We start from the raw sequence: 22,627 nt of genomic DNA on the forward strand, positions 1-22,627 counted from the left end.
AATCAAGCAGACTGTGTGGGAGCATCCGAAATTAATTTTCTAAGGTTGCCGTCAGAGTGTGATTTATACGGTTCTGGGGCACATGCTTCACTGCTCATTTCAGTGCTGCGCTCGGGAGTCACAGAAGCAGACAAAGTACAATGGTAGCAGAAGGCCTGCCTAAGAAATGTTTGCGGGGGAGGGCATTCATGCCCGCGGAATGTACTTTCACGACTGTTTTCAAATCTTGGGGGAACTGTGTGCCTCATTATTATAAGAAAATAAGTGTGCTTGTTTGTGAAGTTTATTCAATTAGTTGAAAGTACCGAATTTTTTTTCCCCACTGAAATTTATTCCAAAGTTTCAGAATTGGCTCTGCAGACTTCTCTATAAATAGCAAGACAAATATTCTGTTCTCTTGGGAGTAGTTAACTGTGGTTGGCTAGCTCAGTGCAGCAAGATAGTACTAAGGGCAAGGTGACAGGCTGAGCTTGTGTTGGTTAGTGAGCTCAAATATGTGTCCAGTTCTATTCAAGGTTTCGCAAGTGGTTTCCAAAACACTTCTAGAACCCAAAATATATATCCTTTAGGAAAATCACAATTATTTTTTTTTTCTGATAAAAATAATTCCTTGTAGAAAATGTTAAGATTTTCTGAAAGAATACAGACAAACCCGTGGAAGAAAGAATGTGTAAACAAGTGGTTTCTGTCCTCCTGGTCTACCTTCTGAGAGAGAGAGAGAATGTGGATAGTAAATGTATCTTAGTACCAGCAGGTCATACAGCTCATGTTCATGTCATTAATATCTTCTGGTTGTTCATCTGTATTTGTTCTGCATTTATGTGTGCATTCCTTTGAAATGCCTGCAAGTCTGTCCAGTGGAATACCTCTAGTAATAAAAAAAAACACCCCACAAAACAGTAAAATGAACTTAAGTCATCAAAAAAAGGAAAGAAGGAAGGAAGAAAGGAAGGGAGGAAGGAAGGAAGGAAGGAAGGAAGGAAGGAAGGAAGGAAGGAAGGAAGGAAGGAAGGAAGGAAGGAAACACACGGTTTAGAGCTGGGAGGAAAATGTGCAGTGTGGTGAAGTGACCAGCCTGTGGTCCCACAGCTAATATGTGGTGGAGCCACAACCAATTTCACCCAGACCTCATTTTACCACCCTGGAGTGCCTCCTTATAAATTACACAGGGAGGGGAAACCCTGGGGGTGGTCCTTTTTTCCCTCACCTCCTTCATTAATCTGAAGGAAGGTTCCGTTGCTATAGGGAAATGGAAGTATGTAGTGAGGCTATTTCCAGTTTATAAGGACTGGGAGCCATGAGAATGCAACACCAAAGGATCGTGGAGACCACTCTCCAGGCAAGTTTAAGAAGAATTTGGAACCTGCCTTTCTGATTTGGCAGAGATTTTAGTTTCACACTCAAAAGAGTAGTTTCTACATTCATAATTTTCAGGTTTATAAAGGAGCTAATATGTCACTGCAATTATTTTACAACTTTTCCCACATAAAGATGTTTTGAATTAGGACCGGAGTGCAGTTTGATACTGAGACATTTGTTTTCTGTTTACCCAGTGATAATACATCATGAAGTATAAAAGGCATGTGATGCAAAATAAAGAAAAATCTTCAGACATGATATTAGCCACGCGTTCTATACTGTATACTTTTTGTGGTATATACAAATCATCTACCATTCTGTCTCTTGTCCATGTAAAACAGGGACATGATCTGACCACAGCCCATCTTTTTAGACATGTCTTTAGACACATACACTTTGTGTTAATAACAGTACTCCATCCCAGATCCCAACCACCAAGATAACCACACCCACCAGTGACAGGGTGAGGCTATGTGCCTTGAACATGACTTGGTAATTTTTAAATTTGTAGATTTCATATTTTGTCTTGGAGTAACCTGGTTAAATTAAACTAAATTTTGAATACCTGTTTTCCAAGCAAATTGCTCTTAGGATGTTTCATCTTTTGCCACATTAAGGTTGTTTACATAACCGATCCAGATCCAGTACCTTAATAATGTTACTAGAGGCCTGGTGCACAAAATTCGTGCCGGGGGGTGGGGAGGTCCCCTTAGCCCAGCCTGCACCCTCTCCAATCTGGGACCCCTCGGGGGACGTCCAACTGCCGGTTTAGGCCCAATCCCACAATCCACAACCACTGGCTCCTAACTGCTCACCTGCCTGATCAACCCTAACTGCCCCCCATGATGACCTGGTCACCCCCAACTGCCCCCCCTGCCAGCCTGGTTGCCCCAACTGCCCCCTCCCCCGCTGGTCTGGTCACCTCTAACTTCCCACCCCCACCCTCACCCCCCGCTGGCCTGGTTGCCCCTCACTGCCTGCCCCAGTGCCCGCCTGGCCACCCCTAACTGCCCCCCCCCCCCGGCCTGGTCACCCCACGCAGCCTGTTCAGTTGTCTGTTCAGTTGTTTCGGTTGCAACGGTCACTTAGGCTTTTATATATATAGATACCCTGCTTTTTGGAATTCAACAAATGCATAGGGAATTTGTGAACTGTCAGGCCACTATCAGAGAGTGTATTGGCTTCCAAATATTGACATGAAAGATGTCCAGGAAAACATCAAAAGGAATTCAAGTTTGAAGACATAAGGGAAGGGAGCATATAGCATGTCTTTTAGTTAGCATGTACTTTCTAACTACCCTATATAAGTTTAGTTTTTTAAAAAGCTCACACTGGCGTGGATAGGTTTTTCATGTTAATCCTATATCACAACCGCAGTTTTGAAAAGATGTGTCATTAAATTTTGAAACCAATAGGGCCAAGAGCCTTATGTAAATTTGAGTGATGTTTTTATTTATTTGGGAAACAATTGAGCAGCCTCAATTATGTGCAATTGAGTGACGACTGTATACATTTAGTGCTACCAGTCAACTAGTCCCCAAATCTGACTATAGATTTGTAGGTATTGATATTCTGAAGAAAATACTTTTCTAAAAAAGAATTGACTCATTTATTACTTTTAGGAAAAATTGGAGTGGACAAGGCAGCTTAGTAAACAGTGATGGTGAGCTTTATAAAATAAAAAGGAAAGAAAACAGAATAAGACACTTGCTTCCTAACATTGAATGCCGTTTTCTGAGTTAGAGACTACATATTTTTACATGTTAAACCTACACAAAGTAACACATCTTTGTTGCTTTCTTTATTGAATTGCAAATTGAACCAAACAGCCATGTGGAAATGGGAAAGGCGCTTTTGCTTAAGAGATGTACAGACTTGTAGCCTGAATTCTGACCACAGCAATTGTTTAAACCTCAGAGAAGCTCATTGTTGTCCTTTACCTCTTATAAATGTACAATTGTCGAAAGTTGCTAAAACGTGTCCATCTCCTTGGGAGTTCTAATTGTCTGGTTTATTTTAGCAGGCCATGTTACCCCAATATAAAGGCACATGTATTGGTGATCTGGGTGCAATTAAAATAAACGACTCATTGGAATCAGCCATGGAGAAAAATAACACCATAACACCTGTTTATTTCTTTTAAAGAACTTAGTTACTAGAAGGAAACCTCTCCCACGGAAGTGAGATATGTTTAGACCCGCCAGGTGTTGGGGTGGGAAAATATGGGCTGTGTTATGAATAATGTGCAGCAAAGTGGAAGGAAGTGCTAATCAAAAGAAAGTGATAAGATCCTCACCAGGGGAAGGGAGGGAAAGGATGTCCTTGAGGTTAAGGTTCCTTATCACTCTCAAACCTCCATTGCCACTCAAGAGAAACTTTCTAGATAAGTCCGAAAGCAGTTTGTCAGAGATTGGACAAATGTTTAAATAGTAAGTTAAAACCTACCCCTTATTAACTGTTGTGGCATTTGAGCCATTTTTTGGTGCCATCGGATGAGTATTTTTAGCTCACGGAGCCCAAGAAAAAAGGGCAAAACTGGGCAACTAAGACTGCGGCCTCTGGGGTTCAGTCAGACCACGTCGGTTCAAATCTCAGATCCAGCATTTACTAGCTGGGAAATCTCTGGTAACTCAGTGAACTTCTCTCTGCCTCAGTTTTCTCGGCTGTAAATGGAGTTACTGGTAATACATTATAGAGTTGTCAGGATTAAAAGAGAGAATACATGTTAAGCACTTAGTGTGTTCAGTAGAAGGTTGGCTGTTACCAGTTTAGAGAGTGTATTACAGGAATATTTAGGGATAGCCAAATAAAATGTCTTTTTTTAACTTGTAAAACATTCTGAAATTCTAGTTCATCTATAATAGTGATAGCGTTGTAATTAACCTAGTTATTGATAACCGGAAAGGAGCTATAGTAGCCAAGGTTGATGACTAGACTCTACTGATGATGCATACTGTTAAAGTATTTCCCAGAATGCAGTTACGGATGCTAAGATTATCCACAATTAATTTGAAGTCACTTTTTACTACTTGTATGAGCCATGGGCAAATTTATTAAAATTTGTCTGGTAATCTTGTTCTCGTGTTGCTCACATGTAAAATAAGCAGTTTTTATGGTTCCATAGAAATACCCATGTCCAGCAGTCATTTAAAAGAGTCACAGAGCTAAATAAAATGCCTTGCTTAACTGTAAATTGCTTAATGCAGACCCTGTGGCTATTCCATTTGTTGCTAAAGAATAAATATTTGTCAATTTAATTAAAAAAAAAATTCAAAGACAGAAGGGAAATTTCTGCTACAAGGCTTGTTTTCTTTCAGCAGAGCAAATATTTGCCTGGGTTAAAGAAACAGTGTTTGAGTTTCAGCTTTCCATTTTGGCAACTTGGATGGTATCATCATACTGTTTTTCATTGGCTACTTTTTTTTTTTAAAGAGAGGGAGATGTGTTATTAAGCTAATATTAACACTAACAGCCTGAATTTCTTTATTAGGACTGTCATGTAAATACTAAAAATTGCTTGAACACAAATAAGAGGGATGATGTGTCGCTTTATTTTTTCAGGGACCAGTAGAAGAAAACAAATCATTACTGTTGAATTTTATTCAGATATCTTTTGCACTCAGGTAGAAGGCCTGGACTGTTTTTTTCAGTTCTGTGCTCTTTTAAGTGAGTCATGTAATGAAGTTCTACCTTGAAGTTCCATTGTACAGTATATGGCTTTAAAGCTAATAATCCATGCATAGAAGACTCTTGGTCTTGTTTTAAAATTTTTTTGGATGACATTGATTGATAAAATTATATAGGTTGCAAGTGTCCACTTCTATAATACATCATCTGTATATTGTATTGTGTTCACCACCCAAAGTCAAGTCTCCTACTATCACCATTTGTCCCCCCTTTACTCTCTTCTACCTCCCCCACCCCCATTCCCTCTGGTAACCACCATGCTGTTGTCTGTGTCTATGAGATTTTTGTTGCTGTTTTTTTGCTTGACCCCTTCACCTTTTTCACACAGCCCTCCCCCGCTTCCCTCTGACAGCTGTCAGTCTGTTCTCTGTATCTATGACTCTGTTACTAGTTTGTTATTTTGTCCATTAGATTCCACATAGAAGTGAAATCATACGGTATTTGTCTTTCTCTGACTGGCTTATTTCACTTAGCATAACACATCTGCTTTCTAACCATGTTAGCTAGTAATCCATGCACAGAGGATTCTTCCATGTGTTTTTAAAGGACACTTCTTTTTCCACATCTGAAGCTGCTGAATTAGTCGATGATTTTTTTTTCTTTTTCACTCCATCCTCTCAGGAGTCTGCATAATGTTGCATAGATTCTTAAAAGTGTGAATTCTTTTTCAGTCTAGTTCCTTATCCCCACCCTTCTCACTCTCCAACTAGTTATCCCTCTTCCCCCATCTGGATTTCTAGGTTCTCTTAAAAAATTAGAAGGTCTGGCAGTACCGGACTTGAATACTCACAATGTCCATTCCCCGTTAAATTTTCCAGCTGAGGCTGTTGTTAGTTGCCATTTGTTATTGGTGCTTGTGGTGTCACTTACTCACTTTACTTGTACATGATAAGTGCTTGGCCCTGGGGGGCATTGGGCTTATCTGATGTAAGGTATTGAAAATGGTCCAACGTCTAGGAATCTACCCTAAGGAACTAATTAGAGATGCCAAAGGAGAGTCATATACAAAGATATTCATTACAGGGTTGTTTATATAATCACACACAAAAATGCAGAGTCCCTAAATGAAAATATCCAAGTATGCTAGAATACAATGGTGTTATTTAAAAATCACACATAAAAGAACATGCCATGGGAAATGTTCATAATAAATGAAAAAGCAGGATATGAAACTGTTTATACAGTATTATACAGACCTTTAAAAACCTTTCTCAAGTCCTGGAAGAAAATTCACTAAAATACCAATGGTATTCCCTCTAGTTTTTAATTTTCTTCTGCATATTTTTCTGTATCGTATGAATTTCTACCATGAATTACTATTATGATCAGGAAAACAAAAATATCTTGAAATATTTAAGAAAGCTCTTGAATATGTTTTCTGCTATTATTAAATGAGGCGTAAAAAATTGTACATGAGTCATTTGGAGACATGCTCTATGTGTAGAAACACATTATACATACATTTATACACACACTGATAATAAAAAACGGGAACATTTCATTTTTCTTTATGCTAGGAATCGTATACTTTGATAGCAGAATGCTACCTGCATATCATATGGTTTAAAGTGATGAGGAAATGATTGAAAGATGGTGTTCAGCTATTGACTTTATGTCCAATTTGGATAGTGCTCCGAGGGAGAATATGCTTGTGACTACCGGAGGAAGGCAGCAGTGTTAGGTGTCCTAAAATCACGGATGCCGTGCTGTGGATTCAACATGCTTTAAGAGCTTGTGTTTAATTACTCTGTGAAAGTTGTTTTCCTTTCTTTGTAACTTCAGTCATTATCATGAATCATTTCAGGATGCAATGAAGAGATAAGCTCAGGTTTTTCCACTTGTGTAATAAGGATATTTAAAAGATATGTACATAGGTATTTTTCTGGCACCAGTTACAGGAACTTGCTGACCTCATTATTTATCTTTTGTTTAGTTTGACCAAGCGGCGGATGCCGAGATAGCCTGGATTACCGAAACAGAAAAGAAATTGATGTCTCTGGGTGACATCAGGCTTGAGCAAGACCAGACGGCCGCTCAGCTGCAGGCTCAAAAGGTGAAGGGCATTTCCAATGACATCTCCATTATCTGCCCGGCTCGGAAATGTGCTCGCATGCTTGACTTTGCTGAACTCCACTCGTGTCGCTTGATATTATCAGCTACTTTGCCTAATTGTTTTCATTTTATTCTTACACTCTCTTTAAAAAAAAAAATCTCCGTTTTTGTAAATCACAGGCATTTACCATGGAAATTTTGAGACACAAGGATATTATTGATGAACTTGTTAAATCTGGACATAAAATCATGACCACGTGCAGTGAAGAAGAAAAGCAGCCAATGAAGGTATAATCTTGTCTCTGTGACTGGTAGTGACACTCTTGAATAAAGGCATCTGTTGAGCTTTCAGCCCTAGGAAAGCACTTTTCCTTTATCCACAGCTGCCGTTTAAACAGCTAAATCATTAGTTGCAAATAAGGCATTTTTCAAGCTTCAAGAATAACAGTGAGAGGAGTATTCCTTAAGGGAGTCACCCTGGGGCAATCTTTATAATATACAGAAAGCTATTCAAATTTGAGCCCTTGATTAACTAGTGTGCATTAAGCATTCAATTAAAGTTAGCTGTATTATTGCCATTATTATTGTTATAAATTGTTATTATAAATGTCAACTGTTGTTTACATACTTCAGAAACATTTGGGCCTCTTGAGTTGGAAGAAAAACCAGAGTATGTGGTTCTCGCTAATGCTGAAATCCATGCTGTAGGAAGTTACTGTAAGCTGTATAGGGGGAAAAAAATGAGCTGAGTAATTCAGGAAGCATCCAGTTTATGTAGTTTTAATGATTCTTTAAATTGATGGAAACCCAGCCGCATTATTTCACATTCTGACATCTGAACAGCCTAAAGAAATGAACACTTCTAATAGGAAAATACTCCATGGCAAAAATTAAATTATATAAATGCCTATGCCTAACATCACATTTTAAAGGGCATGCATTTCTTTTAAGATATAACATAGATAAGTAATACAGTGTACACTATATATTGATACTTTCTCTTTTATTTATCCTCTACAATGGCGATTTACTTGTTTATAATTTAATCTTTCCTTTATTATTTTTGTAAAGATTCTGACATGAATAGCACAGGTCATCATGAAATAATTTCTGTCATTCTGTGGTTCATTAGACCACTGTTGTGCTTTATCTTCTGCTATTAGTTTATGATGTGGATTTATACCATAACCTAAGTCACTGTGACCACCCCATGAAATCAGTGGATAGCATAATGTTCTACATTTATTCTAATATATGTAATTAATTTTGCTGACTAGCAGTTCCTCCTATAATTTCATTAGTGAAAGGTAGTCCTTTTTTTTTTTTTTTGAGAAAGTAATGTAAATGTTGCTAGACTTAGGAGATGTTTTCTAACCTAGAAGACACTGAATTTTGCTCATTATGTTTAGAGAGGTCACTGTCTTACTTATAAAATTTGAGGCCTTGCTTTTGTGTTTATTTATTTATATTTTGGTATTTTTCACTTAACATCTTTTTTGTGAAGTTATGTCATTAAATTCCATGATTTTTAAATGATTGTGTAGAATTCTATATGAATATATCATAATTTACCAGCCTGATCTCTAATCATTGTACTTTTAAGATGTTCCACATTTTTGCTATTGCTTACATATGTATATGTATAGGTGTTTGTTTTTTGTTTTTTTTTTAATATATTTTATCGATTTTTCACAGAGAGGAAGGGAGAGAGATAGAAAGTTAGAAACATCGATGACAGAGAAACATCGATCAGCTGCCTCCTGCACATCTCCCACTGAGGATGTGCCCGCAACCCAGGTACATGCCCTTGACCGGAATCGAACCTGAGACCTTTCAGTCCACAGGCCGACGCTCTATCCACTGAGCCAAACCGGTTTCGGCAGGTGTTTTTTTTTATTGTGTTAAAAACACTTCATATTAGCAGACACTGGAATATTATTCAGCCTTTAAAAGGAAGGAAATCCTACCACATGCAGAAACATGGATATGAACCAAGAGGGCCTTTCTTTAATTTAAAATGAACTTTTTAATACATAGTAACAGTTAAAATATAAATAGCTTTTATTGATTTATTCCTTTAACCTACATTATTGAGTGTCTCCTCGGCACCAGGAGTCTAGTGCTGGACCAGACGTTCTTGGGTACATGTGCTGCTTGGCCCACCTCACCAGTTACATGCATTTCATCATCTTTATTTCTAGAAAAAACTGGACAAGATATTGAAGAACTATGACTCCATCTGCCAGATAAATTCAGAGAGATATCTACAGCTGGAACGGGCCCAGTCCTTGGTTAACCAGTTCTGGGAAACATATGAAGAACTTTGGCCATGGCTGACAGAAACACAAAGGATCATCTCTCAGCTCCCTGCCCCAGCCCTTGAGTATGAAACTCTCAGACAACAGCAGGAAGAACATCGGGTAAGCTCCATGTCAGAGGGAATGCTGTATTCCCTACTGAAAGAGAATCATGATTTTTATGACATTTTTCTAAATATAGTTAGGCATCTTACATGAGTAGGGCATTTTAGCAGTATTCTGTTCTGGTCTGCACAGTTCGCTTACCTCAGAGTTGCTTACCTGTTACCCAGTTTTGCAGTGAGAAGACTCATGTGGAAAGATCACATTGTGTATGTCATTAATTATATCACAGCTTTTATGGGATGGTATATAGCATTAATCATCTGGGTATAAAAGCAATTTCCATTTACAATGTTAGAGAAATAAGCCTTTGAAGCACTTTTAATTTGTGCATCTTGATTGCTTTTAATTTATACATATTGACTAAGTTTTATATTTTATATGTAACTAGAGGCCCAGTGTGGGTGTGTGGGTGTGCATGTGCGTGCATGCATAAAGTTTAACTCAGAATATATTACATCATTGTTTGAAGTATCTGACATACAAATCTTGTTTGTTTACTTTTTCAATGTATTGGCATTGAAGAATATCTCTAAATGAAGTATTTATTTAGAAGAGAGCTTTAGAGAACACTAATACAAAAATGGAAAGTTTATGGAGTTCTATCTAAATCATTCAGCAGGAGAAAGACTTACAAACTATATAGAATTTAATTGAATTTAGTGTAAAGGTTTATTTGTGACGAAAATCCTGATGCCTATCCATTGGATGCTTTTTAATATAAAATGTTTCATGGATTTCTTCTACTCTGAGGTGAGTTTTGAGTAGCTATATTATTAGCATAAAATCAGGTATTGATTTGAAAATTTCAAAGTTGCATTAATATTTTTGCCTCATTTTCAGTTTTCAAAACAAATTTATGATTTTCTCTATAAAAGGAACTGTAGAACTGTGTAGCCAAGTCTTCAAATTGTTCAGACTAAATTTTTCAGACTATTCGCCCCCTTCTAGAGTGGCTGTCCTCCGTAACTTCACAATATCCTCTTCAGCTATTTTTGGGAATACCTTTGAATTCATTCTAGCCAGGAATGAAAAATGGCTCAAGAGCCATGTCACCAAATGGTAGATATCTTGAAGTTACATTAGGTAACTCCAGCATACATAAAACTGGACTCTTATTGTGGTATAATGCTATCAGGAATCATTTTGTTACTTATGAAGCAAAAGACACCTCCTATGGAGCCCTTTCTCCATGCACACACATACACCCACGTAGGCACCTAGTAGGTCTTCTCTTGTCTCTCATGAAATGGTTTTTCAAAGGCTCATCTCACTGCTTCCCAAGCAAAGGTGTCTCATAGTAGTGCTACACAGGTAAGACCTACTTAGACTCTAGCAACTCAAGAACTCCTAGATCTCTCATGTTACTTGAAAGTCTCTTGATAATTCAAAGTGTGAGCTTGTTTTACAAACATGCCTTATAGAATATTGAAACCAAAAGGTGTGTAACACATTTCTTTTCCATGAGATTGTATGTTAGCCAATATCACCACCACTACCTCTGTTCTGTAAAGTGGCATGAAAATACGATCTCACAATATGAAACAAAAATAAGAAAATCGCAGCCTGGACCACCCAGGAGCTAGACTGCAGACATGACCTTTTCCACATTCTTATGTGCAACATGTTAGATGATATCCCCCTCCTTTTGTAAAAATTGAATTTGTGTTTATTTAGCTCTTTTGCAAAAGAGTTTTGAGACCACCTTCAGAAATACTTTAAAAATAGTATATTACATTGGAGATGGTTAATGATATAATGAAGTGATTCCCTCACTTTTCAAAAGAATTTCTTGGCTTGGCTGATTTTAGTGGGCACTTTTAATAGAAAATGGTATGTGGCCATCCTGATGATTCTTCTTGATGAATGATAAGAAATTAAAATATTTGCAGGATAAGATTGGTAGCTTTTCTCTAGACTGTTTTCCCTGAATATAATTTCTCTCAGAGAAGCTTTTATTTGGGTCTAAATAGGAAACAGTTTGGAGAATACCTGAGAACAAGGAACTGCTGATTAGGGAACCAAATGAATAATGTGGAATAAATGGAACACTCCTCAATGCTTTATGGAGGTCAGCCTCAGAGAAACCTGCAGGCAATGACTGATCTTTCCCCTGGGAGTGGTTTTGGATTTGGCCCATGAAATTCTGCCCAGTGGAGGCACTGGGTTCTATGGATTGTAGATATTCCAGATTTATTTGTCTCCCTAAAAAGAATGGGGCTTCATTTTCATTTCACACTCACTCATTAATATAAATATCATTGTGTCAATTGATTAGATATTGTTTAGTGTATTCATTTAACATATTTTCCTTAAATACATCTTATAAATAATGCTCAGTATACAGCTGTGTATTTGATAGATTGATTACCCTAGCAGTCTTTAACATTTAAAAGTAACTACAAATAGTTCATTCATATGTATATATTTATATGTCATATCATATATGTACATAGACTAGATTAATACATATATGTGTAATAAAATATACATGTACACACTTTTTATATTGATTTACATATAATTACAATGCCTTGTGGGCTTACTTCACCTAATGTAGCCTTATGTATAGTTTTTTTCTTCTCTCAGCTTTGTGGCTACCTTCTGCTGAGGTTCTTTCTTCTTTCCTTTTACTTCTTTCCTCCTTTCTTCCTCCCCTACCTTCTTCCTTCCTGCCTCCCTCCCTTTCTTCATTTCTTTCTTACTTCTTTTTTTTTTGCTTCCCCCCCCCCTTCTTTCTTTTATTTTAATTAATATTTATATATATTATGATGGTGCATAAAGAGACACCAAGAGTTATGGCTTAGTCTCTGTATGTCAGGGACATATAGTAAGTTCAGAATCTTTTTATGTTATATGACCCTTGGCTAATACTCTTGTCAAAATATATGATGGTATAAAATGCATAATGAACTAGAATACGTTCTTTCCCTCAACCAACATTTTGCATGTGCCCTTAAAGGGACTTTGACACGACCGGACTGTTGTTTAATCTTTGTGTCAGGGGCATCTCTTTCTGGCAGAGAGTTGTACGAGCCATCGTGTATTAAATGCCTTGTGAGGGGAGGGTGTTTGTTTGGAGTTTCCTGCCAGCTGGATGCATTGGGGTTGTAGACAGCTGTAATATGGAGGTGTGACCCTCAGATACTGAGAAGCTGTTTGGTTTGTTATAGCAACTGCGAGAGTTGATAGCCGAACACAAGCCTCATATAGATAAGATGAATAAAACTGGGCCACAGTTATTGGAACTGAGCCCAGAGGAGGGCTTTTCTATCCAAGAGAAGTATGTGGCAGCTGACAGCCTTTACAGTCAAATTAAAGAAGATGTCAAAAAGCGAGCTGTGGCCCTGGATGAAGCCATTTCTCAATCTACTCAGGTAATGATGTGCACCAGAAATACGATTGGGTCCTTTCAAACAGCAGAGCATGGAAAGACATTTCCTGGCATCTCCTGATTAAATTTCAACTAAAATCATTTCACTACATTATCTCTGAGTATTGATATCTTCATCTCTCGGAGGTGGTGTTTGCTTGAGTCTAGTCCTTATATTTCTTTGCCTGCTTGTAGATGTAATAAAAAATAATTTTCAATGACTTGAGAAATACAGTTGTCCACATTGTCCAAATATTTAAATGTGTCCATCCAGAATAGAATGCAGTATTTGCCATTGGGAGAAATAAAAGAAAGTGTTATTATCACTATGAATGAAGCATTCCCAAGAAGGCAATAAGAAAGAATTGAGCAAAAATGAAAAATAAAAGAGAGAGAACTCATGGACATGGACAACAGAGTGGAGGTGGAAGACAGCATAGAGGGGATAAATGGTGATAGAAAAAATGAAATAAAATAGAAAAATGAAATAAAACAGAAAAAGAATAGGCTGAATATGAAGAAGAAATATAAAGTTGGAAAATGGTATTTTCTGTTTTTGATGATATCTTTTTTTAAGAAGTTACATTCTAAATTACCTGCCATTTCTATTTTCAAGATTTGGTTTTTATTATTAGATATGCTGATATTTAGTGGTCCATCTTCTATAATGCCAAGTGAGTGATGATTCCTTTAATGTTGAGGATAGTGTAGAATCTATGAATGAACAAGTTTTTATAACTTTGCTTCACTGTCTATGGTAACTTCACAAACAAAAGTTTAAAATTCTTACATTAATCTGATTATGTGTTTGATAATGAATTAAATACAAATGCTCATTTCAGCATCAAACATTTTCCCATTCAGGAATCTTATAACTTAAACTCCTTTAACCAAAACTACCCATGAATTTCACATTTATTAATATAACTTTTCTAGGATGCCAAAAGAATCAGTAAAAGTGAATAAAAAAATCCATTTTGATAGATAAACACCCAAATTATTTAACTTACTTTAAAACATTAATTTGAATTAAGATAAAGTGAAGCAATAGATGAAATGCTGTTAGGTGTTGTCACACTTACACATTAAAATATACCATTTCTTAATGAATCACTCCATTACTTGCTAGAAGCAATCCAGTTTACATAAATAGTGTGATGCAGAGAAGGCCATGTCTGTCTGACTGTGTGAGTCATGGTTTCAGGATGTCTTGATACACCAGCTGGATATAATTTTTTGGATGGATAGATCAACAAAAGGACTAAGATTTAGTTCTTGATTGTGACATTAAGTAGATGTGGTTTTGTATGTGTTTGGTTTTTTTAATTTAAATTTTCACATTGGGTATCACAGATCATTTTCCCATAAGTGATCCCTTTATGTTACCACCAGTTCCATGACAAGATAGACCAGATTCTTGAGAGCCTGGACCGCATCGTGGAGCGCTTGAGGCAGCCGCCCTCCATCTCTGCTGAGGTGGAGAAGATCAAGGAGCAGATCAGTGAAAACAAGAACGTGTCGGTGGACATGGAGAAGCTGCAGCCATTGTATGAGACTCTTAAACAGCGGGGAGAGGAAATGATTGCTCGATCTGGGGGCACTGATAAAGACATATCTGCCAGAGGTAATCATTTCAGGATAGGGGAACAATTGAACTTTACTCTCAAAACAATTCTAACTGTTCACGCTGTTTACCACAGTCCAATTGCATATCAGGGTGCCAGATTTTAGAAAAGGTATTACAAATACAACGTGTTTGGGGTTGAAGGGCTGTGTACATTAATCCCTTGTTAATGTCTTCCTGTGTTTGTAAAATAATCGGTTAAATACAAAGTGTGCCATTATACAAAAAGCACACATTCTCCTGACCTTTTAAGCCAGTTGGTGGAAGCATAATACCAGTAAGACTAAACCTAAGGATTGTTTTCCTCATTACTAACTACAATACCTTGCCTATAATGGATATTCTATCCCACTTAGCCACAGAAATGGCAACCAACCATGACCGCAACCAGCCATTCTAAAAGATATGAGCTGGGCTCAAAAGAAAAACATCCCACAGGTTAGTGGAAATTCATGTTAAGGGTACTCTAGAAGCAAGCCTGGAATATATATCCTACATTGTTATATTCCTGGGACTGAACAGACATCTGTACTCTTGATTTGGAGACTATAAAGAATATACTTAGGTAGTTATTTCCCTTTCCTTAGAATTAAGGAGACTTGATGAACTTGAAACTAGATGGACTTAGGTCTCCTGTAAGCTCACTTGCCCTTGAGCATCCACTTTAATCAGGAAGAGCCTTCAACCAGGAGGTGCTGGGTGTCCTCAGATCTCACATTTGTCTGGAATAGGCTGTTGCGCCCAGTGGTACTCACAAGACTGGGATCAACCAACATTTGGTCCAATTTTAGATACCATATTGGATCACCGTTTCAGTGTGAACCAAAATGTTCTGCTTTCTTGCTGAACTAGGGCTAACATACTGCCTTTTTGATACTGTTTCGCTCCATAGCTGTTCAGGATAAGCTTGACCAAATGGTTTTCATTTGGGAGAACATACACACGCTGGTGGAAGAAAGGGAAGCCAAACTACTGGATGTAATGGAATTAGCAGAAAAGTTCTGGTGTGATCACATGTCCTTGGTCGTGACCACAAAAGATACTCAGGATTTCATCCGGGATCTGGAGGATCCTGGAATTGATCCCTCCATAGTGAAACAGCAGCAAGAAGCAGCAGAGGTAAGCAGAGTATCCCATTAAAAGTGAAGAAATAAGTTGTAGTATATTGTAAAGTGAATTCCTTTGGTAAATATTCAAAATTACTCTATTGAAATTTATATTTGGTTCTGAAAGTGGAATGCATAGTGATATAGTAGGAGATTAGCACACCCACAAATTTCACTTAACACAGCATATATTTTATGATTTTTCTCCATCCCTACTGCTTCAGCCTTATTTCAGGGCCTCATCATCTCTCTCGTTTTCTGAAGTAACCCAAAGTGATACAGTCTCTTTCCTTGCCAGGCCTCTCACCCTGCTGCCAGTCATCTCCCTTGATCTGCTCTTATTGTGTTGTTACTTCAAACTCCTCAGAGGCCGCCATTGCCTACGTATGAAGTCCAGACTCCCTAGACAGGGTCTGGGCCGTTATATGCCAGCCAGCCCGTGTGTATCCAAAGCCATTTTCTTCTGCTGCTCCTCTTGTGGTGCACACAGGGCCTTTCCCCCAAACTGCTGTGCTCTTTCTGGCATCTGCATCTTTGCACATTATATTTCCTCACCCTAGAATGTCCTTCCTATCACTCTTCTGGCAAATCCCACTCAAACTTCAAGATGCAGTTGGGTAGTTACCCTCCATGTAAAATCCTTTCTTGTTTCCTTAGCAGAGTTAGTCGGTGTTCTCATAATACTTCCTCAGGCAAAGGACTCTATGCATAGTATGACTAATCATTAATTATACCTTTGTCTGTCTTAATGAACTCAAGCCCCATGAGTGGAATAGTCATATACTTATTTTTCTTTGTATGCTCAACCCTAGTTTAGGGCTTGTTTTATGCTTGGTAAAGGTTTCTTGAATTAATAAATACATTTAACCAAGAAGATAAAAGCAAAGGTAGAAGACTGAATTTCTGTTACAGGTTTTTGTTTGTTTTATTTTGTTTGTAGTTTACATGTACTAGGATAAAAATATAAACCCAGAGCTAGATTACCCTAAATCTGCTAAGCAAATACATTATTTTGTGTGAGGTCTTTGAACTCATGTTTTACTTATGCCTAATTTAAATGTGTATTGTCAAACAAGTCAGTTTGAAAAACAAAATGTCTTTCTAAGTTTTATAAGTTTTGTTGTGTTGGTGCTTTAAAAAATTGTTCTGGTATTTGTTACATAGAATTATTTCTTAAAGATTGCCCTTTTAATAAACGTTTGATATTTGTTACTCAAAGGATGCTTTTATTTCTTGAAAAATTTCTTCTGTTATCTTGCAGCCATTTGACCTGTTATCTTTCCTCATTGAAAAGATTTATTGCAGAGACTTAGAATACAGAAAGAAAATGAAAATTGATCATAATCCCACCTCCTAGAAATAACTACCATGAATGCTTGTGTGTATCTTTTTAGTTTTAGTGTGGTTTTTTGCTTAAAATTCTATGGCTGCCATTTCTTATTCCAGGCCATCAGGGAAGAAATTGATGGGCTCCAGGAAGAGCTGGATATAGTGATTAACCTGGGCTCCGAACTCATCACCGCATGTGGGGAACCCGATAAACCCATTGTCAAGAAGAGTATAGATGAGGTACATTTTCTACTCTTACCAGATTCCTGTGTTTAAAGGTTTCATTCACTAAAGCATATTGAATAGAAGTAGTTGAAAATGTATGACAATAAAGGAGTCCTAATGTTTATATTGTAGTTAAATTCAGCATGGGATTCTCTCAATAAAGCTTGGAAAGACCGGGTGGCCAGACTGGAGGAGGCGATGCAGGCTGCCGTTCAGTACCAGGATGGACTGCAGGTACGGGGATTGGGGTGCACCTGCTGGGGGAGGGAGTCATGCTGACCGATGTCTCCACATCTACACGTTGGCACCACCGGGGGCTGCAAGGGTGCGTGCAGTTTTCTCCTCTACTCCAATCCATGTTTTGCCTTCAGAAGGTATTTCTGGCACTTGCAATATATGTAGATTTATATACACATTTAAATACATTTTTAGACGCACATTCAGTGGAAAGAAGTATTTTAATTTTTCAAGTGAAAGTAAATATTCCCTCACAGAGCATTATGCTAAGTGAAATAAGTCAGTCAGAGAAAGATAAATAACACATGCTCTCACTCATTTGTGGATTATAATGAACAACATAAACTGATGAACAAAAACAGATGTAGAGACAGAGAAGCATCGATCAGATGCTCAAACCTCAGAGGGAAGGTAGGGGAGGGTGGGGGTGAGGGGGAGAGATCAACCAAAGGACTTGAATGCATGCATATAAACATAAGCGATGGATGTGGACAACAGGGGGTGAGGGTGAGGGCAGGATTGAGGGGATAAGGACACATTTGTAATATCTTAATCAATAAAGGGAAAATAAATTTTAAAAAATATTCCCTCACAGTCTTTTTCATAAATGGCTCAGCACCAGGCCCTGACATGGACGTGCGTCTGAGTTCTATGCTACAGCTGACTGGAGTAAGATGAATGCAGTAAACACCATCTAAAATATCATCAAATTTCACTAAAGTCACAAGTAAAGAAATTTGATTTGAGGCCAGTGTTCCTCATGAACAAAAATAGATTTCTATTTTATTATGTCATAATCTGTTGTGTAAAAAGGGTTTTCTTCTTTTTTACGCACATCATTCCTTTTAAAAGCTATTTTTCACGTCCCTTCCAGGGTCTCATTTAGTTTATTAGCTATTTTTAATGTGTTTTTTTAAAAAATATTAAAAATTATCTTGTCAATTGAGGCCAACCCAGGGCTGTTTCTTTCCCCACCTTCCTTAACTTTATCCCATTTTCTATTGTTAAGGCTGGCAAGAGTTTAATCTTTCTTCCCTCCTACCGCATGGAAAAAGCCTTTCTAAGTATTTCCATAACACCAAGTGACTGTTATTATTAAAGCTCAGATGGTAACATCTTTTCCTTTTTATTATGCTACTCCATTTCTATATTTATAAAAATAAATAGCATAAGCCAGGCTTTATGCCAGCTGAAAGGCGTGTTGAATTTGGAAATAGATGAAAAAATTCGCTACAAACAAGACCTTATTCTAACTTTCCCCCTCCACAGCCTTCCCTTTCTCAACCAGAGTGATAATTCATTGGTTAGATATCCGTGACTAGTAACTAATCAAGCTCTAGCTCTCGGTCTGTGAGGCCAGGTCATGATTGTCACGTATTTTAGGAAGTCGTTGAGTTGTGCCCTCCTTCATGGCTAGAGATGTCACTGTCACCACTTGCAGCCAGTTGACCTCAGGAGCCATGAACCATAGGAGGCCACAGGCTAGACACCATGATTCATACAGTCTCATTACCACTTGCGGCGAAAACAAGGCCCATCGTAGGTTAGCAGGTGGGAATGAAGGGCACCCTGACTTACTAAATAGCTATGGCTAGCTGGACCTGCAGGTCGGAAGCGCCAGAAGTTCCAGAGGTTTTGAGGTTGGTTGTAAAGTAAAATAAATTTTATTTCCCAAGTTGCTGCTTACGTTCTTAGAGTTTATCAATGGTAACTTTAAAACAGATATTGCCCTGGTTGGTGTGGCTCAATGGGTTGGGTGTCATCCTGTGCACCGAAAGGCTGCCAGTTCAATTCCAGGTCAGGGCACATGCCTGGATTACAGGCTTGATATCTGGTAGGGGCAAGCAGGGGGCAGCTGATCTGTGTTTTGCTCTTACATGGATGTTTCTCTCTCTCCCTCTTCCTTTCTCTTTCTCTAAAAAAAAAAATCAATAAAAAATCTTAAAAATAATACCAGGTATTTCCCAAGGATTCCCCCCCTACTGTATGGTCTGGCAACTTCATTAAAGTGCAAAATAATTTTGTGTAGTCAATACCTGAAAAAATATGAGTTGAGTCATTTTAGGATGTTTATATTACCTAAAAATAACAAGAAAAATAGGAGATTTTGAAGTCTTTGTTGCAATTCAGAATAATAGTCTTACTATTAATCATTATATCTGCAGGATTTTAACACTAACCTAATTGATATGGAAGGGTTTAGTTGAGCCAAATATTTATTTTCCTAAGTGACAATAATAAGTTTCTTGACTATTTGGATAAGTAGATGAGTTTGAATCTTTTTCTTTCAACATATTTACACACTCTGCTTTTAGGGGGACATAAGAGAGTATAGAGAATTTGATTTCCTGTGATTGAATTTACAAAACTTTTTTTCAAATGGGCATTTAAAGTTCTTAACATTCTAAAATTCTGTAAAATAGAATTTCCTTTGTAAACTTGGATACATAATTGGAGGTGACATCTATTTCATAGTTCGGACAACTGTTGCAGTATATTGCAGCTTTTACCTATTGAGATGAACCATCTTATTATTTGTAAAATAGACTCATTGCATAGTATCTTCACAGGCTTATGATTGTACTTTTCTATAACCTCAAGATATGAAGCAGTTTCAGATGTACTGTTATAATAACACGTGGACTAATGTGTTTTTCAGGCAATATTCGACTGGGTAGATATTGCAGGTGGTAAATTAGCTGCAATGTCTCCGATCGGAACTGATCTTGAAACTGTCAAGCAGCAGATTGAAGAGCTGAAGGTATGGCTGAGGGCTAATTTGTCAAATACTTTGTTTCCCTTTTTAAATTCTTGACTCACAGGATTCTCTTTACGTAAATGGATTTATTTTACATAATTGAAGTATTACATTTTGATTATGAAACTGGTTTAATATAGTACCTTCACCTACTAAGCAGTATATAAGTGTTCCTTAAATAAAGAATATAAATACTAATAGTTTTCTTCTTATTACATCAGTATCTGTTTACTTTAGAATAAAATCAGAAAATACAAAGAAGCAAAAAGGTGGCTTTTTTGGCCACCCAAACTGTTATGTACCCAGAGGCAAACACATTTGAGATATAATTTATAGCCTTTGACATATTCTCCCGTGGGGGGCAGGATGAGGTATAGGGGTCATGTGTGTGCTTTATCCATATGTAGATAATACTGTAAGGATTTTTATAGCTTTATTATTCAATAATCTGTTATTGTCAATATACATAGAGCAACATTTTTATTTTCTTCATTGTGTTCAGAATAATTCATTTAGTCTTACAGGCTGAAGAACCACATATAGGATGATTGTGTTTCTCAAAATGTTTGTTTTGTTTCTTATTTTCCATCTGCTTTCCTCTCTAAATTTGTTTTGGGGGGTTCTTCATCTCCAGTTGTGAAAAGGGCTGGACTGTTTCCTCTTTAAATTCCTCTGTGCTGATCATTTATCAAAGAGGGATCGGCGATTTCCTTCCGATTTTAAGTGTCCATCCACAGACACATCACACCATTTCCAATGAACTCTGTTATATTTTTGTATAAAATTATGATTTGGCTTTAAAATTGTAGCATTTTCATCTCCAAGCGTGATATAGAATATTTCTTTTAGAAAAAAAAAGTGGGGATTTTTGGAGAAGTTTACTATTACCATCATTAAATTGGGATTTTTTTTTCTTTTTTATCTGATCATATAGAAACCCATGATATATTTTATATACTCTTATGACTGTGGAGATTTATTTATTTTGGACATTTGCATGTATCTAAGTGGTTTTCATATAGCGGGTATGTTAGGAAATGAGGTTATCTGAGATTGCATTCTAGTTCATTCACTTTACTAGCTAAATAATCTTGGGAAAGTTTTCTAACTGGTCTCACTTCTATGTCCTTAGTTTAAATTGAGGATAAAATTATTTTCTTTATTAGTTTATGGAGAGTAACTTATATACATTAGTTATTATTTTTTAATTATTATTTTTATATGCTTGAAAAAATTAAGGGGCTGCTTAGTTATTACTTACCATTTAATTATTTACTATTATACATTAAATATTTTATGAAAGAACAGTTTCCTATTACCAGCAACCGTTTGTTAACCTGTGTTGGTTGGCAAAGGTAAGATTACTAATATGTATCAGTAAGCACTGGGAGAGAGAATAATGTTATTCTGAGTCAGCAGTGGGTGAGTCAGAGGGAAAACTAAATATTTAATGAACACAACACAGCTATAGAAAACAAGATGTTCAGTGGATATATGTGTATATTTTTGAGGAATAAATATTAATTTGAGTTTCTTAGAGATATTTTTCTGGGTTTTATATATGTCTATAACATTTTGTTTTCTTCTTTGCTATAATTTCAGAATTCATTTATTGAATATATGTAATTAGACATTGGAATAAGTTTAGCCCTGAAATTTGTTAATTTTTTATTGTAGAGTATAAAAGTGAAATATCAAAGTTATAGAAATATCTTTTCATCGGAAAACATTGAATAAAGAAAAAAGAACTCCCTTTTTTGTTTATAACTCTTTTATTGGAAAACTGTTACATTTTAATTCCTATTCACCCCACTCCCCAATAAGAAGTATTACCCATAGAATTATTTTTGTTTAAAGTTATGGACTTACAGGAAATTTTTCTTGTATATCTCTTTTAAAAAATAGCAATTTAAGTCAGAGGCCTATCAACAACAGATAGAGATGGAAAGACTGAACCATCAAGCAGAGCTTTTGCTGAAGAAAGTAACAGAAGAAAGTGACAAACACACTGTTCAAGACCCATTAATGGAACTGAAATTGATATGGGATAGTCTGGATGAGAGAATTATCAACAGACAGGTAAGTACCAACACTTTTGTTAAGAATTTATAAAATCCCAACTTTATGTATTAATGTAAAATAATTATTAAAAGCTAAAATTAGGTGATTACATAAACTTTGAAGCCCCTAAGTTCTCTTATCTATAAAAGGCTAATATGCAAAGTGTCCCCTCGGGAGTTTGACCGGGAGACCGGGAGTTCGATTGCTCACTATGACGTGTGCTGACCACTGTGGGGTGGCACAGAACGAAAGAAGGCCCCGGCCGGCGGCCGGCAGCTGGGGAAGGGAGGCCCTGGCCAGCAGCTGGAAGGAAGGCCCTGGCTGGCAGCCGGAAAGCCCCAATCGGCTCTGATCGCCGGCCAGGCCTAGGGACCCTGCACACAAATTTCGTGCACC

General features: G+C 37.1%; 1 protein-coding gene across 17 annotated transcripts in view; it reads left to right on the plus strand.

Annotated features, from left to right (window-relative positions):
- The window catches only part of DST (dystonin), a 436,322-nt gene that overhangs the window by 369,217 nt on the left and 44,478 nt on the right, over positions 1–22,627 (plus strand). For all 17 annotated transcript variants that reach the window (XM_036318479.1, XM_036318478.1, XM_036318495.1 and 14 more), the window contains 10 exons: positions 6,980–7,099; positions 7,279–7,386; positions 9,300–9,518; positions 12,692–12,895; positions 14,284–14,515; positions 15,408–15,634; positions 17,068–17,190; positions 17,308–17,409; positions 20,072–20,173; positions 22,076–22,249. In XM_036318479.1, coding sequence (XP_036174372.1) covers positions 6,980–7,099; positions 7,279–7,386; positions 9,300–9,518; positions 12,692–12,895; positions 14,284–14,515; positions 15,408–15,634; positions 17,068–17,190; positions 17,308–17,409; positions 20,072–20,173; positions 22,076–22,249 — 1,611 coding nt within the window. The remainder of the gene's footprint in view (positions 1–6,979; positions 7,100–7,278; positions 7,387–9,299; positions 9,519–12,691; positions 12,896–14,283; positions 14,516–15,407; positions 15,635–17,067; positions 17,191–17,307; positions 17,410–20,071; positions 20,174–22,075; positions 22,250–22,627) is intronic.

The sequence above is a fragment of the Myotis myotis genome, unplaced genomic scaffold, assembly GCF_014108235.1.
Source record: "Myotis myotis isolate mMyoMyo1 unplaced genomic scaffold, mMyoMyo1.p scaffold_m19_p_7, whole genome shotgun sequence".
NCBI lineage: Eukaryota > Metazoa > Chordata > Mammalia > Chiroptera > Vespertilionidae > Myotis > Myotis myotis.